General features: G+C 32.2%; 2 protein-coding genes across 3 annotated transcripts; one reads left to right on the forward strand and one right to left on the reverse strand.

The window, feature by feature from the left end:
• The first annotated feature begins 245 nt into the window (after positions 1-245).
• On the forward strand, positions 246-6,224 carry LOC107935256 (protein CROWDED NUCLEI 4). Of its 2 annotated transcripts, none has more exons than XM_016867824.2 (9): positions 246-658; positions 1,509-1,718; positions 1,818-2,071; positions 2,575-2,845; positions 2,955-3,038; positions 3,127-4,778; positions 4,881-5,148; positions 5,489-5,661; positions 5,777-6,224. In XM_016867824.2, the coding sequence occupies exons 1-8, from the start codon at positions 470-472 to the stop codon at positions 5,600-5,602; spliced, it is 3,042 nt and encodes a 1,013-aa protein (XP_016723313.1). In that variant the 5' UTR covers positions 246-469; the 3' UTR covers positions 5,603-5,661; positions 5,777-6,224. The 2 variants fall into 2 exon arrangements, with proteins under 2 accessions (XP_016723313.1, XP_016723314.1); XM_016867825.2 differs by having other exon boundaries at positions 3,130-4,778.
• A 3,346-nt stretch (positions 6,225-9,570) lies between these two features.
• On the reverse strand, positions 9,571-12,361 carry LOC107935250 (1-aminocyclopropane-1-carboxylate synthase CMA101). Its single transcript, XM_041079914.1, has 4 exons — positions 12,125-12,361; positions 11,886-12,017; positions 11,633-11,793; positions 9,571-10,907 (listed from the first exon to the last, which is right to left on the reverse strand). Exons 1-4 carry the CDS (start codon positions 12,269-12,271, stop codon positions 9,956-9,958), a joined length of 1,392 nt encoding a protein of 463 aa, XP_040935848.1. The 5' UTR covers positions 12,272-12,361; the 3' UTR covers positions 9,571-9,955.
• Positions 12,362-16,817: the final 4,456 nt, after the last annotated feature.

Genomic DNA, 16,817 nt, shown 5'->3' on the forward strand with positions numbered 1-16,817 from the left:
AGAGGACATTTTAACTTAAAATTAAAAATTAATTTTGGGCAAATCATGATAAAATATTTGATTGTAAACTACAAGTTGCCCCACAAAGAGGATCTTTACAACGAATTCTAGCCGTGGATTAATATTTTTTAAAAGAAAAGCAAAAAATAAAAATAAAAAAAATTGATGACGTGGAACGTTGACTGTCACTCTTTGGATCTTTACTCTCATCTTTTCCCTCCATGGCGGCCCAAATTTCCTAATACGACACCGTCTTTCATTTCACCCACAGTAGAAACTTCTTTTTTGTCTTAGCGATTTCCTCTCTAAAGAACAAAAACCCGACTCAGTGGCGACCCGGTGACTCACTACTTTCGATTCTTTTATCTCTTTTCAGCGGAGAATACAAAAAAAGGGTGAAGAATCCGACCAAATCCAGCTAAATCGTACGGGAATTAGGGTTTTAGGGTGAGTTGATCGGGCTTGGAAGATGGCGAGCCCGTTCACGCCGGGTACTGGTAGGGCTTTGTCGATAACTCCGGGGTCTAGGGTTTCGAAGAGTTCTCTTGGTGATGAGACGATCTGGAAGCGACTCAAGGAAGCTGGATTCGATAAGGAATCTATCAAGAAGAGAGATAAAGCTGCCCTTATTGCTTATATTGCGAAGCTTGAAGCAGAGGTCTGCTTTAAATCTTTATACTGCTTATCTGAATTAATTTTCGTGGTTTTTGGTTTGCTGTTTATTTCCCTTTTTTAAGGTTTTATTTTGTTTTTGGTGCAATAGGTTAAAGAAAAGAGTATTAGTATATTTTGAACATTTAAATTGTGAATTGTGAATATGGATACAAAAGACGATATATATATAAGGCATTTCAGTTTTAGATTTTTTACTGGGATTTATGGGGTCAATTTTCAATGTTGAGCAACCAAATAAAGTCTTGAACATTGCTCGTGGTTAGAAATTTTGTATTTCACTTGAACGCTAAATGCCAATTTAGTTGCATAACATGTGTTTACATTGTATGAGCTTTGATTGAACAAACTTGATTTTCATTTACCTGTCTGTTTGCACTTTTTGGTCGAGGTGTTGTTTCTGCTTGTGGTACCATGGAATTGAGTTGTTAATTTTGTAGGTTTATAAGAGCTTTTAGGAACATTCATGGTTTGTTTGTTTCTAGCTTCTTTTATTTGTTTCATCCTCGTTTTGGTCAGTTTTTCTCGCCTTTGTGTCATTATTTTGGGGTTGAGTGCTTTTTATGTGGATATTTTTCCTTATGAGTTTTTGCTCTTGATAGTTCCAATGGATGTGTATTATTAAGCTGTGATATTTACCTATCTTAATTTGAAAATGACTGCTTTGTACAAAGGATAAGAGTGTGGAGTGAAGGCAGTTTTGTTTTAGCATATGATGATCCTTGCATCATTCACATGTTGCTCTTAAGTTCATGCTGTAAATCTTCATTCATTCTCTGCTTCTTGTCTCACAGCTTACTAACATATTTTTAATATTTATTTATTCTTGTATGTAGCTCTCTGACCACCAACACCACATGGGCCTTCTTACATTGGAAAGAGAGGAATTGGCTTCCAAGTATGAAGAAATTAAAGCCTCTGCTGAAGCAACCGAGCTAATGCATAAACGAGATCAAGCTGCACATATATCTGCTCTGGCAGAAGCAAAAAAGCGTGAGGATGGTTTGAAGAAAGCTTTAGGAGTTGAGAAAGAATGCCTAGCAAGCGTATGGTTATTATTTGAAGTCTCTCTTTCTTGTAGTTTTTTTTTTTACATCTCTTTGAGGACCATAAATTTCTTTGGGCTTTGTTGTTGGATTTTATAGATCGAGAAGGCTTTGCATGAGATGCGTACAGAATCTGCTGAAACTAAGGTTGCAGCTGAAAGTAGATTAGCTGAAGCACGTATTATGATAGAGGATGCTGAGAAAAAGTTTTCAGAGGCTGAGGCAAAGTTTCGTGCAGCAGAGTCTTTACAGACAGAAGCTACCTTCATCCAACGTGATGCTAAGAGAAAACTCCAAGAAGTTGAAGCACGTGAAGATGACCTTAGTAGACGAATTGTATTGTTCAAAAAAGAGTATGTCATATGCATTGCGTTTTCCTTTATGTTGTTTGTTCCATCATTTGCTTTTTTGATTGTTTCTCTGTTTTATTTCCCCATCAGTTTGCAGTTGAGATTCTCTTATTTCCCAGGAAGACATAATTGTGCTTTGTATATCTCTCTTAATTAGTATAATGTAGTCTTTTCTTTGCTGAATTTCAATATGGATTAGGTCTTGTAATGAAAAGTTCCTATGAATAAGAATCTGCGACATGATTGCTTGGTAATCTATTTAAGCTGTTTATATGAGACAGACATGATTGATTGCATGTTGTGAAAGTGAACAGGTGAAAACTAATTGGCTGTGGCAGGGTGGTTTTCTGCTGATACATGCCTACTTTGTTGCATTTTACGGTTTGCTGATGACATTATAATTCATATGATAGCTTTTTCCATGATTTCGTATTATGCAACAAGCCTATAAATTCAAATAAAATTTTGTCTCAATGAGTCGTTAATTTTTTGGTTCTATGTTTTAGTTCTGATGCAAAAGAGAAAGAGATCAACCTTGAACGGCAATCGCTGAGTGAGAGGAAGAAGATTGTACAGCAAGAACATGAAAGACTACTTGATGGACAAGCTTCCCTGAATCAAAGAGAGGAGCATATTTTCAATAGAATGGAAGAACTAAATCGTCTTGAAATGGAGTTGGAGGCTTCAAAAGCGGAACTTGAAAAGGAACGTAGAGCTTTGAAGGATGACAAATCCAACCTTGAGTTGACTTTAGTTTCTCTATCAAAAAGAGAGGAGGTTGTGTATTTCCTTTGCCCATAGCAGTAATGATTTGGAGTGCACTTTCATGTGAATTTGTTTATTTTACCTCATTGAAAGTCATAATAATTCAGTTCCTCCCATGCAGGCCGTTATTGAGCGAGAAGCTTTGCTTAGCAAGAAAGAACAAGAGCTGCTTGTTTCTCAAGAGAAACTCGCAAACAAGGAATCTGTGAGTTACTTTGTTGAGCACTCTTTAGGATTTTCAACTTTGTTTCTGTTTCTTTTATGAGAAATTTATGCTTTTGAGTGAATTTCAGAAGGTCATTGCTAGTCATGAAAATGAATTGAGAACCAGAAACTCTGAGTTTGAGGCTGAGCTTGAGCTCAAGCGCAGAATGGTGGAAGATGAGATTGAAATGAAGAGACGGGCCTGGGAGTTAAAGGAGATGGATATAAATAACAAGGAGGACCAAATTTGTGAAAGAGAACATGGTCTTGATGCTCGATTGAGGATATTAGCAGAGAAAGAGAAGGATGTAGCTGAGAAGTCAAATCTCATAGATGTCAAAGAAAAAAATATGAGTGCTTTTGAAAAGGAACTTGAGTTGAAGAAAGCTGCTTTAGAAAAAGAAAAGGAAGAGATGAGTAAAATGAAACTAGAGCTTCAGAAGTCATTGTTGTCATTGGAAGATAAAAGAAATCAAGTTGATCATGAAAAGGAGAAACTAGAAGCCCTGAGAAGTGAGACACATGAATTATCAACTTTAGAATTAAAACTGAAGGAAGAACTTGATTTGGTTAGGGCTCAAAAATTGGAGCTTATGGCTGATGTTGATAGGTTGGAAGTAGAGAGGGCAAAATTTGAAACTGAGTGGGAGTTGATTGATGAAAAAAGAGAAGAGTTGCGGAAGGAAGCAGCGCGTGTTTGCAAGGATAGAGAAGAAATTTCGAAGTATCTCAAGGATGAGCGTGATAGATTGAGAAGTGAGCGTGATGTGATGCGAGAGCAGCATAACAAGGATGTTGAATCATTGAATCGTGAGAGAGAGGACTTCATGAAAAAGATGGTGACTGAGCATTCTGATTGGTTCAACAAGATTCAACAAGAGCGTGCTGATTTCTTGTTAGGAATTGAAACCCAAAAGAGGGAGGTGGAGAATTGTATTGAGAAAAGGCGTGAAGAATTGGAAAGTTCTTTGAAGGAAAGAGAGGAAGCTTTTGAGCGAGAAAAGAAAAATCAACTTGATCATATTAATGCTCTAAAGGAAATAGCGGAGAAAGAGTTGGAACAAGCTACTCTAGAAATGAAAAGGCTCGATGCTGAGAGGACAGAAATCAAGTTGGATCGTGAGCGAAGGGAACACGAATGGGCTGAGTTGAACAAGTCTATTGAGGAGCTTAAGGTGCAAAGACACAAATTGAAGCAACAGAGGGAATTATTGCATGCTGATAGAAAAGAGATACATTTTGAGATTGAAGAGCTAAAAAAGTTGGGGGACTTGAAAGCTGCTTTGGATAATATGACGGTGGCTCAAATGCAGCGCTCTATTGTAGAACTTAGCCACCTGAAAGCATCCGAAAGAAATAATCTGAAACAGCAAGCTGTCCTGCAAAATGTGGAATCTGGTTCAGATAAAAATAAGATTTTTGCTGTGAATGGCAATGGATTCAACTCTCCGATGGCAAAACCAGATAGCAGTCCCTCTGGCTCTGCCCGTTTCTCTTGGATCAAGCGCTGCAGTGAATTGATATTCAAACATACCCCCGACAAGGCTCAAATGAAGCCTGAAGAAAGATCGTTGGAATTGGATGGAGAACCAAAGATACTGGAAGTGCCCTCTGAAGGTGAGGTTTTTGAAAGAACTCAAGCTGGAAGGAAAAGGAGACTTGACAACATACCTTCAAATGGCACCAAGAAGAGTAGGCAAAAGGATGCTTCTGTACTTGAAGTAGAGGATAACACTCACCGGTATCCACTTCTGTACTTGCATTATTTTTTATTTTTTCAACATGTTCTTTCTTGATGCGCATAGCTCACTTTTCTTTACAATAAAATTTGTTCCTTTTTCAGTGTACATTCAACTGAACCAAATGTAGTGCTGGATCAGCCTGAATTAATGTCATACGATCAAAGTGAAGGAGGGGCTGATGAGACCAATGAGTTGATTGTTGATAGAGTAATTAATATTTCTGAAGCAATCCATGTAAAAGAGACTGTAGATGATTTATCCAATGTAGAAAATATAGACCAGTTGCAGGATACGGGAGCGAAGGATAAATCTGGGGAACTATTAGCGGTACCTATGGGGAATGTTTCTCAACTTACTATCCCTTGTCAGGTAATTTCTGGTCGTACCTATTGGCAAGTTTCTTGCATGCTGATGACATTATGAACATTTTACTAGACTCTTATTTACAATTGAATTCTTTGCTCTTCTCCCCTTACCGATATATCAACATTTTTTAACAGTAGCACTTGTAATATGCATACAAGTTGATCAGGTATTGATACAATTTCCATCTTGTAGGAAATGTTCCTTGGCATATTTAGTCAGAGCAAAATCACCTTCTTATTGCTGTCTATGTTTTCTTAGTTTGATATATTCTTCTTTAGTTACGTTCCCTTGTCCGTCCTTATTCTGTATCCCTAAGGTTCATGCAATTATTTTTATTCTGCAGCCAACGGAAGACATGTTGGGAAAAGGCAAACAAAAACTTGAAGACAATGTTACTGTCCGACCAGATGACAAAGTGAGAACCAGATCGAGGGCAGGGCTGAAGCAATTGTTGTAGAAATATAGTTTCTTTCTAGGTGCTAAAGTTGATTGATGTTTCAACTATTTTTCACAAAGGTACTCTTTTCTTTCCCGCCTTCCATCTTAGCCTACTGTGAAAGCATGAATTATGAGAGATCAATCATTGAACTTAAAGCAGCCTTTTCTAATCACTCCTTTTGGTGTATTGCAGAATAGCTGAAAACACTAATATATACTTGAGAAGGGATAAGTTTGCGTTGCAGTAACTAAAATAAGCAAACCGTTTTAACTAACTCAGATCTTGTTTAAAAGAGTGAACTTGTCAATGATTGTGCATCCTCTTCTTTCTTCAGGTATGGCTTTTTAGTATATGGTTTTCTGATATTTTCTTGGTTCATTGGGCGATGGTGTGATGGGTTTTGGTTGAGAGAGTCTTGTGTTGGTTTGGTGGCCGAAGTGATGGCAAAATATTAGTGGTTTATCGGCGTAGTTTGGTATGTGGTGTTGGAAATCGTTGGGGACGGATTGATGCTTTAGTCCCTAAGATCTCTAAATGTGTTTATATATGAATAGAAAATGAGGGAATGCGGTTTTATTCATATCCCGGAACTTTGATATGTTATTTTTATATATTATAGAGTTGATCATGGTTTCTTGTTTCTCTGTTTCTATTTTTTGCTGAATATGAATACGTGTATGTATTAAAAATATAAAGCTGATTAGCTGATTGCTCGCTTAAAGTTAAAGGCAGCGCTTTCTTTTGTTTATACTTATTCAGGTAAAAACTTCAGTATCCTTGTAACAGTTAAAACAACATAATTGTTAATGGAGATTACCATTTTTGGGTTAAAAAACTAAATATTTATTATGCCTGTCAACATTCATTTTCCATAGATTCCCTTTATGTCTATTTATATATATATATTAAGAAATGTTAAAATTTACAATTCCAAGAGCAAAAGTATGAGTTATAGTTAGGGGTAAGTAAAATTAGTGAAGTTTGTGTTGTTCAAGTCGGTTTTATTGGTTTGGTTATGGTCTCGATTAAGTTAGTCATTAAACCAATTTAGTATATATTATTTATTTTACCTTCAAAAAATATATTTATTTTAAAAACACAATAATATATATTTTTATGTCAGTTCTGTAGCTTTCCTAGAAGATACTTAACAGCGGGTGGTTTCATAACACTTTTTCAATCAAGCAAAGCTTGGTTGGATTTATCAGGAAGCTGGAGGATTAGAACCAACTTTTTGAAAATGAGTATTGGCTGTTCATTTACGACCCAACATGAAAACATGCTTTTCACAGACAACCAGCTTTTCTCCATCACCTACAATGGGTTCAACCAAAAATCTTATTTTGTTTTGACTTTTAAAATGAAATTGTTAATGACATACACTAATCCAAGGCCAAGGTTTCTATTTTTATTCAAATAATTCTATTGATGTAATATGCTTTAGAGTTCAATTTGTTTTAGTAGTAGCGATTAACCCCTCAACTTAGGTGCTTTATTTTAAACTTCAATGCAAATCCTTCACTAAAATAATCAGGTAATCCTGATATCCCTTTGAAGGGCTTTTATTTATTTATTTACAGAAACTAAATTTCCTTCCTCTACTACAATTGCAATATATATACATGAAACAGAAACTAACGACATGAACAATAACATAATTTTATAATAATAATAACTCCATGGAAAAAAAAAAGCATTAGTTTTGATGATATTTATTGTAGTTATGGTCATTGGTTATGTTTTCTAATATTTTATTTTGGTTACAGTTATTCTAACATGTATTTGTAGTTGTGGCTGTACTCATGTTTGTAATTAGGAGTGGCAATGGAGCAAAGCAAGGACGAATATTGCTAAATCCATTGTGGCTTCATAGTTGGCACACTCTATCTTACCATTTGACTGCTTTGTTTTGAATGTGTAATTTAAAAAATCAGAATCACTTCTATAAATGTTAGATGCACCCATTCCTATTCTATAAATGTTAGTTATTTTTAATATTTTTGGCCCTTTTGAAGGGAAGTAAGTTCTTCAAAAGAAAGAGTAAACATAAAGCATGAGTTTTTTTTTTATTATGTTATAATACATTTTTACTCTTTTAATAATTATATATACAAGAGTAAAATAATAATTTTATATAGTAGAGTAAGTTGAGATAAAGTAAGCAATTGCCATAGTTCCATATCCATTGTAAAAAAAATATCGGCTTGGTTCATCCAACATTCACTTAAAAAAAAAAAGTTTACTCCATTCAATCGGAAAAGATTCTTTAATATTGTAACCTAAATAAAATATCCGCTCAATTTGGATTTTGCTATTCCTATTATAACCTAAAAGAATTGCCCAAGCTTTTGTGAGTTATTATGCACAAATCTTTTTTGTTAATTGAAAACACAATATGATTATTACCTGCGTTTATTAGATAGGTTGGGTTATGTTTAGATTAAGTCTATTTATAGTATTTATATCATACATAGGGATATTATTGCCTAAGCTTGGCTTATATTACAAATGAGTATACTTTTTTATCCAACCCTTTTTTTTAGTCTAATATTTTTGCCTAAACTCTCTAAAATATTGGATGTGAGTTTAAGCTTAGACGAGCACTTGAACCTTTAAACAAGTCTAATAACAATGGCCTATCAAGAAGTTAAGCATGCAAGATTAACCGACTTAATTGACATATATAATACATTTTAATTATTTTAAATATATTTATATAATAAATTCCAATTAAGTGATTTAACCTATTGAACTGATGTTAAGTCAACTACACCCATAAAATTCAGTTAATTTAATTATAGTAGGAGGATTAATGCTCTTTATATTACTCAACCCAGTTTTTGACAAAAGAAACCAAAGCCATGAAAATTGATTGTAACTTCGTTCATGAAAATTTTCTGAGCAATTTAATTTCTACTAGCTATATGAAGATAAGAGAACAAATTGTTGATTTGTTTAAAAAACACCACATGAAAATCGAGTTGATTATGTATGTGACATGTGAATGAAAATAATTTTCACTTATCTTTACAAGGAAAAAGAATCTTTCTAGTATTTTCTCCATACTTTTTTGGTAATTATAATTTTGTCCTTATTTTCCTCTAAGTCGTCGACAACGAAATCTCCAAACTATACAATATTGACATGCTTTTGCTTTCTTAATTCCAGAGCCTGATGACTAAAACCTATGATAGCTATATAATAATAAATTGAGTGCTTAATTTTTTTATCAATTTGCTTTTTTTAATTAAATTTGATTATTAATTTTTAGAAATAGTCAAATTACATTTTTTTAATGGAAATGTTAAGTAAAATAATTTTTTTTAATTATGTTGGCATGGTAATTCACGTGACAGTTCATATATATTTTATGTTCATAGAGCACTATTTGTTGTATATGTCATATCAACAAAAAATTAAAAATTATAAAAATGTTTTAAAAAATTTAAAAGATAAAAATAAAAATTTATAAAAAATAAGCATGAACCACACACAAATTGTCATGTCCATTGTCATATTTAAAATTTTAGTAAATATTTTTGTTAAAAAAATATTATAGTGAAATTTGACTTTTTAAAAAAAAAATTAACATCAAATTAGTTTAAAAAAGCGATTAAACCTTTTTTATTGCTTCAAAACCGCGTTATAACTCTAAACCTGTATTAAGCATTAATTAAATTAAACCCTAAAAATGTTCAAAAAAGGCACATAAATTTCACTTTATAGATTTCTTGCAAGCAACTCCCCAAAGCTTTCGTATAGTTGGTGGATCGACTAGGAAACAAAATCGAAAAACAGTTTTTACCTTTATTTTCATATAATCTAAACCTCCACAAAATCTTACTTTTTGTTGACGAAATATGTTGCACACGTAAAATAAAGAAAAAGAAACCACATTATTGAGTGTTAAAACTTGAATATGACATTGTTAAGAGAGGAGAACTATGAACCCTAAAAGAAAAAAAAGAAAAAAAAAGACAGCTATTTATATAATTATAATAAATTATTTCTATATTTGATCATCCATGGTGGATATAGCATAAACACACTACGAATCCCATATGGGCTGAGTGCAGTTTCTCTGTTTACAAATTAAGAAATAACTTATAAAGAATAGGCTTCTTCAAATCTCTAAACAACTCCTACCCTTTCTTCTCAGATATCAATAAAATGTTGACACCGAACACAGTTGATCTCAGTCCCTGTTGGATCTCTAAACAGCTTCTACACCTTTCTTCTTATATATATTTAAATCCATAATATGTTCACACCGAACGCAGTTGACACCAGTCTGGTTTGGATCTCTAATCTTCTCCTATCAAATACATAAATGCATGTTCACACTAGGTAAAAGTTATGGCTTGAATGACTTTATCGTTGATCTTGTTCATTGAAGGATTGAAACGGTAACCTGAAAATCCATTTCCCAACGTGGGATTCTTTCCTTAACTTTTCCAACTCTTGGTGATTATGTTTTTTGATGGAACCAACGAAGGATTTTAACCTTTGCATGGCGAGTTCAAGTGTATCTTCCGACATGTTAGCGAAACAAACCCTAAACCACCCTGGTTCATTACAATGGCACGAAGAACCAGGAGAAATGTTGAGTTTAACATCGTAAATTATCCTTTCCCAAAGCTCCATTTCAGCTTCAAACGTGTCGGAGCTTAAAAGATGTCTCATATCAACCCAACAAAACAACCCAGCATTGCTTTCTAAGCAACGAATCCCCAATTTTTCCAGGCCGGAAACCAGTTTCCTCTGTCTCTTTAAAAGCCTGTTTTGGTTTTTAACAATGTAATGGTTCCTGAATTTCTTGTCGGATAACATGACTGAAAGAAGGTACTGAGTTTGTGAAGAAACAAGACCGAAACTCGACATTTTCACGGCGGCGGACACGACGGTGGGATCGTTGGAATAAATTGCACCGACACGAAAACCAGGGAGACCCAGATCTTTAGAAAGGCTGTAAACAATATGAACTCTGTTGTTCTTCTCCATGTTCATGTCTTTTAAAGCTTCTATTATGCTTATGAAGCTTGGGGAATTAAACACGGTGCCGGAGTATATTTCGTCACTGATTAAATGGATTTGTTTTTCGGTGATGAAGTTGATGAGCAGGTTTAGTTCGGGTCTTGTCATTGTTGTGCCTAAGGGGTTTGATGGGTTGGTGATTAAGATTCCTTTCACTGTTAAGTTTTTTTTTTGTGCTTGTTGATAAGCTTCTTCAGTGGCGGATGCTGTGATTCGGAAACAATTGGAGCTGGTACAGTGGATCGGTACTATCTCAACACCGGTTCTCCATTTGAGATCTCTGTCGAATCTGTGAAACAATGGCGGAAGAAAATAATTCATATAGTTTGTCGGCACGTATTTGATGATTTCATGCATAAAGTAACAGGTAAAATTTTTATTTTAGTCCTTCTACAATGCTAAGCTTTGACATTTAGTCCCTATATATTAATTTGACTTAACTTAATCCTCTACTTTTACAATCCCATTAGTTAGTCCATTGTTAGCTATTTCGAGTAAAATATGTATATGGATTTTTTTTCTTAAAAACACTGCTTTTAACTCATCATTTTAAGGGTGAAATTAAAGGTAGGTAAGGACCCTAGCCCCAAAAAGGTATATCTACTTTTTAGTCCTCTAAAAAATTTTAAAATTAAAAGTTACTATGGTAAAAATTATATTTTGGCCTCTTAAAAATGAAAAAAATTATATATATTTACTTAAAAAATGATGAAATCATAAGTTCATGCATGATAAAATTACAGTTTGATCTCTCAAAAATTTACAACTAAATTTCACCTCTAAAAAATTTTTTAGTTTCTCTCTTGTATCAGGTTGACATAAATTTTTTGTGTTGGAAAAGGTGTTTTTAAGAAAAAAATATACATTAATATTTTAACCAAAATAATTAAATATTAATGTTATTCTAAATCTAAAAGGATTAAATCATGTCAAACTAAAATGCAAAAGATTAAATATCCAATTTGATCATAATAAGGGGACCAAAATCATAATATTGTCCTTAATAAAACATACCCCGGGTAATACGGCGTAGGAAGAAGAAAAGCATCGCAATGTTCAGCAAGACAGAACATGAGAGTTTCATTGGCGGAAGTTGCACCGGCGGTGAGGACTATGTTATTTGGATCAAAACTCACTTTGTTTCCTCTGATTTCAGCCATGAAATCAACCAATGCCTGTTCATAACAAATATCATCATCTTTATTTCATTTATATCATTAAAATAAAATGGAAGTCTTTATTTTTATAAGCTTTATAAAGCTTATACCTTTTTAAATGCAGGAAGGCCGTGATAATCTTGGAAAAGAGCAAGCTCTCTAAAAATGGATTGCCCATCTCTCTTGCACCCTACAGCTTCTGGGTTTTTAGCCAACCATGTCTCTAAAAGATCAAACGACAGCTGCAAATAATAATAATAATAACTGCATCTTTAATAAGCTATATATATATATATATAAAGAATCCCCATTTTTATGGGTTTTTTTTTTTTGAATTATTGTGAGTTACCTGATTCTCTGCAAGACCCATTTGAATGATACCATTAGGGTTATGGAGATGATGGTAAGGGTTTTTCTCATATTCAAGCCATCCTAAGAAGTAAGAAGAATCTTGGCCGTGTGAGTTGCACGTGGCTTTTCTTGACAATAACCCCATTTTTTATCTTATTTGATGCCACCAAATATGATATGATACTTTTATTGCAATCTTGTGTTTGTTGTTTGATAAAAGGAAAAAAAAGCTTTGATTGTTGTTGTTAATGGAGATCGATTGGATTCAGCTATTGCTATTGGGTATATATATACACATTTATTATTCAATAATAAAAATTCATAAATAAAATACTTGACCAACCTGTAAAGTCCATGCTGAATTAGGACTCTAATGTTTGAAACTGTGGCCCTTATGTTCCCTTTTATGTCTTACCCCATATAATCCATGTCGGCCACTTTGTTTAATGTCCCTCATTCCTTTTTTTATTATAAGCTCATAAATTCAAGGTATTAACTACCCCATGGACGGTGGAGTTTGGTAAATCTTTGTTCCTCAATGATAAAGCAAAAGAAAAGAAAAGAGATAGGCTTAGATTCCTTAAATTCTATTATAATATATGTTTATTCAATTCAATATTCGATAATACATATATAATAAATAAGTTGTTGATCATTAGAGGTGTTTATGGGTCGGGTGTAACAATGATGTTTACATACTTTTTAATGTGTTGAGTGTTGAAATCGTATATTCGACTAGTCTATGATGTAGATTTCACATGTTTTGGAAACTAACAAAAGTAAATATATATAGAAATGTTTGGCTGTAAATGAAACCGACATATGATACCCTCCCCCCCTTGACAAGTTGCATATATACAAAGGCAAATTCAACTTTGGCTCATCTTCCTTTTCTGTCATGCTTAGCATTTCTTTGAAATTCCTTCATTTTATTTTCAATTAGGGGTTTTCCCCTTTTCCAGGACTTGAAGAAGGCCACGTGGTTTTGTTGTAGGAGAAAGGTTATTTAGACATGTGAATGTGAAACCCTTGTTTGGATGAGTCGAATCGAAGATTACAGTCAGAATTATAAAAATAAGTAGGAGTCTTGACTCCTTTATTTATATAATGAAATTGTAATTTGATATTTAGAAATTTATAATTTTATTTCGATTTTTTAATTTCAAAATTTTCGATTTCACCGTCATATGGGGGCAGCCCCAATAGGCTATCTTAATCTAAAAGCGTTTGAATTTTAGTCTATTCCTCAATCTTCTTAGGGGAGACATCAATGGACCCATCCCACCATTAATGTAACCTTTTCTTCAGTAACGTAGGCCCCTCTCCAACCCTCCATGAAATGATCCCTTTGTTTCTTCTTTATGACATTGATGCCTTGTCGTGGGTAAAAATCTAATTCAGTACCCAAAGAAAGGTTATCGAAAATGTTGCTTGGACTTTTTAATTTTTTTAAAGTGCTCAGTATCAATATTTATATCTCACCTATATTTAGGAATCTAATTAGGGATGAAGTTAAAAAATTTATTTAGAGATTCAAGATGAATTATAAAATTTTAAAAAAAATGTGTTAAAAAAATTTAGATTAAATTATTAACTTTTTATAAGACCAAAAATGCAAATTCTACTTAATGAAAAGCTAAAAAAGACTTAAATTTAATGTTTTAATTTATAGGAGGGCTTAAAATAAAAATTTCCAACCTAACCAAAGGGGTTAATGCCCCTGTTTGCCTCTGATTATCTCCCATAACATAACCTTCAATAACCTCCAAATATATGAAAAAATTTATAAAAGAAAAAATTTATTTATACTTTTCAGGAATATACTTATATTGAAATTCATATTTGAATTGAGTTTACCTCCTTTCTTTTTTAAAAGTCTATTTTGATTAAAGACTTTACATAGAATATATATATAAAAGAGAAAACAGGGAATATAAGTCGTGGAAACATTGAACTACAAAAAATTCAAAGATGAGATGTAGGGTTTTTTCGTGTGTGATTGAAGGGTTGAGGATATTAGTAGGAATTATAGTTAAAATTTGCAATGGAAATTTATATATAAATAGGATAACTTTGTGTTAGGTCAAATTCGTTTTCTTGAAGCTTAAAAATGGCTTTTGGACGGTTTTTAAATTGATTTACGAAAACCTTAGTGTTCAAGTGATGTGATGTTCATGTTTATTTTTCTCTAGGCTTGGTTGGATATTAATCAAATATTGTTAATTCCACAAACATATTAAACATTAATCAAACATCTCTTTTAATTTCATTTTAATTAATATCAGTTCTACTTAAATCTAGCTAAAATCTTATTTCATTGTTGGGTTTTAAATCTTAATTTAGATAGAGAGGAAACTGAGTTATGGTTTAATCTCGCGTTGATATGATAGTTAAGGTGTTCACCGCTTCAGATTTAGTTTGAATTTTTAGTCGCGCTAATTGTATTGCTGTTAGGACTTTACTCTTTTCTAATAATTCACAAAAAAAAAAGTATGGAAGAAGGTTAAATAGAAAGGAGCAAAGTATAGGAGAGATTCTCGCGATTATATTGTACTTGGAAGTTGATTTTTGCACATATTTTAGTCATGTATTAGCTATAAACTAATCACAATTGTTCATTTTTAGCCACTCATATGACTTGCTTGTGTCAGAGAAAGAAAACCTTTTACTTATTTTGAAGATGGTTTATTTTTTACAAGTGTTTTTATTCATCTTCTAATTTCAAATTTAAATTTGAACTAATTATTCTTTATTTTATGTTTAATTATTTTAACACATATGTATTAAATAATTTTTTTCCTCGTATTATTACACTAATATCCAGCCGTAACATTAATTAATTAAAATATTTGTTTAAAATTATTAAAATTCTATTTGTTAAATATCATTAAGAACATTTATAAAATATTAATTAACAAACTTGGATTAATTTAAATAACTCTTAAAATAAACTGTACGCATCAATAAAATTATAATTTGACATATTCACAACACTTCTTAAATATAAAATAATTTAAAACTTATATTATAAATCACTTTTAATCTAAATTTTTTAATCATAACTTTTTTTTTTAATTTTTAATCTCATTATTACAATTATGTTTAAATTTAAACACATTTAATTGTAATTAATTTTACCACGATTATTTTTAAATTTTGGAACACTAATCTATTTGTTACCACTAGCAATGTTTTGTGCTTCACGAAACATAAAAATCTAAACCCTATTTATCATGGGCTGGCATAACAAATTTCAAGTGACTAGAATTTATAGACATGTACCCACAATAATTTCATTTAGTCTAGTGTTATATATCCAAAGTGGGTCTAGATGTTAGCAAATTATGAGCAACCAGTGCACTTTATTCTAATATATTAAAGGAGTTAGTTTTAAATTGATTAACATCGGTATTATTATCAATGTAAGAGAATGTAGGTTTAAGTGTACTGAAGTGCATTATCCTCCTATTTAAGAGTTGGGGAGGGACTATGGGTAGTTCTAGTCATTCTATCAAAAAAAACAAATATGATAAAAAAATTAATGTTTAAAAAAAATACATCAAAGGAGCCTCTCACCTTTATGAGCTTGTTCTTTTTTTTTTAAATTATTGGTTGCATTAGTTTATATTAAAATAATGACAACCAGACCATGCGGTTTGCCCCATTGATTTTAGTTCATTGTGACTTGATTGTATCCATCCTAACTTAAAAGTGATTGTTAAAATTTGATACCAATTATGCGATGGTATGACAAGTTTCAAATGAAATAATCCTTGGAGACTATTTTGGATTTTTTTTTTATAAAAATGACTCAAAAGTGTTGATTATTTATGAAAGTGGTCCACCTTGAAAATCATGTACGTAAATAATCTGTTTTGAACAGTAAATCAAGGTGTTGTTGCTGCCATTGGAAGCATCACCCATCATAATCACCTAATGATTGATCTCTTAGAATAAAAAATGATTTCTTTGGGTGTCACTGTTGACATTGGTGACACCAGTATAAGTATACATATACCCACTCGTTTAAAGTGATCGTTTTCCTTAAAAAAAAACAATAATTTTGTAGATAGGTGCTGCCAATGTCAACACACCAAAAAGAAATTCAAATTTTTTACATGGCTAAAATTCAAGTTTTGGGTCATTTGTATAAAGAAAAGGTAGAATCATAAGGGCAAGGTGGTGGGCGTTATCAATTGTTGTTGAAGGTAAAGATCGTTTTTAGGGTTTTATTCTTTTAGAAAAAACACATCATAAAGAAAGATGATTCTAACGACATGTAATCACAGTCCAATATTTTTCTTTCGACACTATTGATCTTGAAAGTGATTGTTAAGTCTCTTTTCCTCATTTTCAAGCAAGAGACTAATCTTGGGTGTTCACTTGCCATAACCCTTAGCTTTATGCAAAATTTTCATGAGATTGTATAACAGTATAAATGACATATTAATGTTTAAAATTTATTCAAATTAATTTAAAAAATACTCAAATTTAATTTAATAATTATTAAACTAAATTCAATCCCAAGTAACTTGAGCAAGCCGATTGCAAGCACCATAATATTCTATTCAAAACTTTATACTTTTATATTGTAAAATTATACGAATTCAATTTTGAATACCAATGAACTTAATCAAACTCAATTATTGATAAATGTTTCAAACTTAAGTATGAAAATTGATAAATGACTT

This window comes from Gossypium hirsutum, chromosome A02 (genome assembly GCF_007990345.1).
Source record: "Gossypium hirsutum isolate 1008001.06 chromosome A02, Gossypium_hirsutum_v2.1, whole genome shotgun sequence".
NCBI lineage: Eukaryota > Viridiplantae > Streptophyta > Magnoliopsida > Malvales > Malvaceae > Gossypium > Gossypium hirsutum.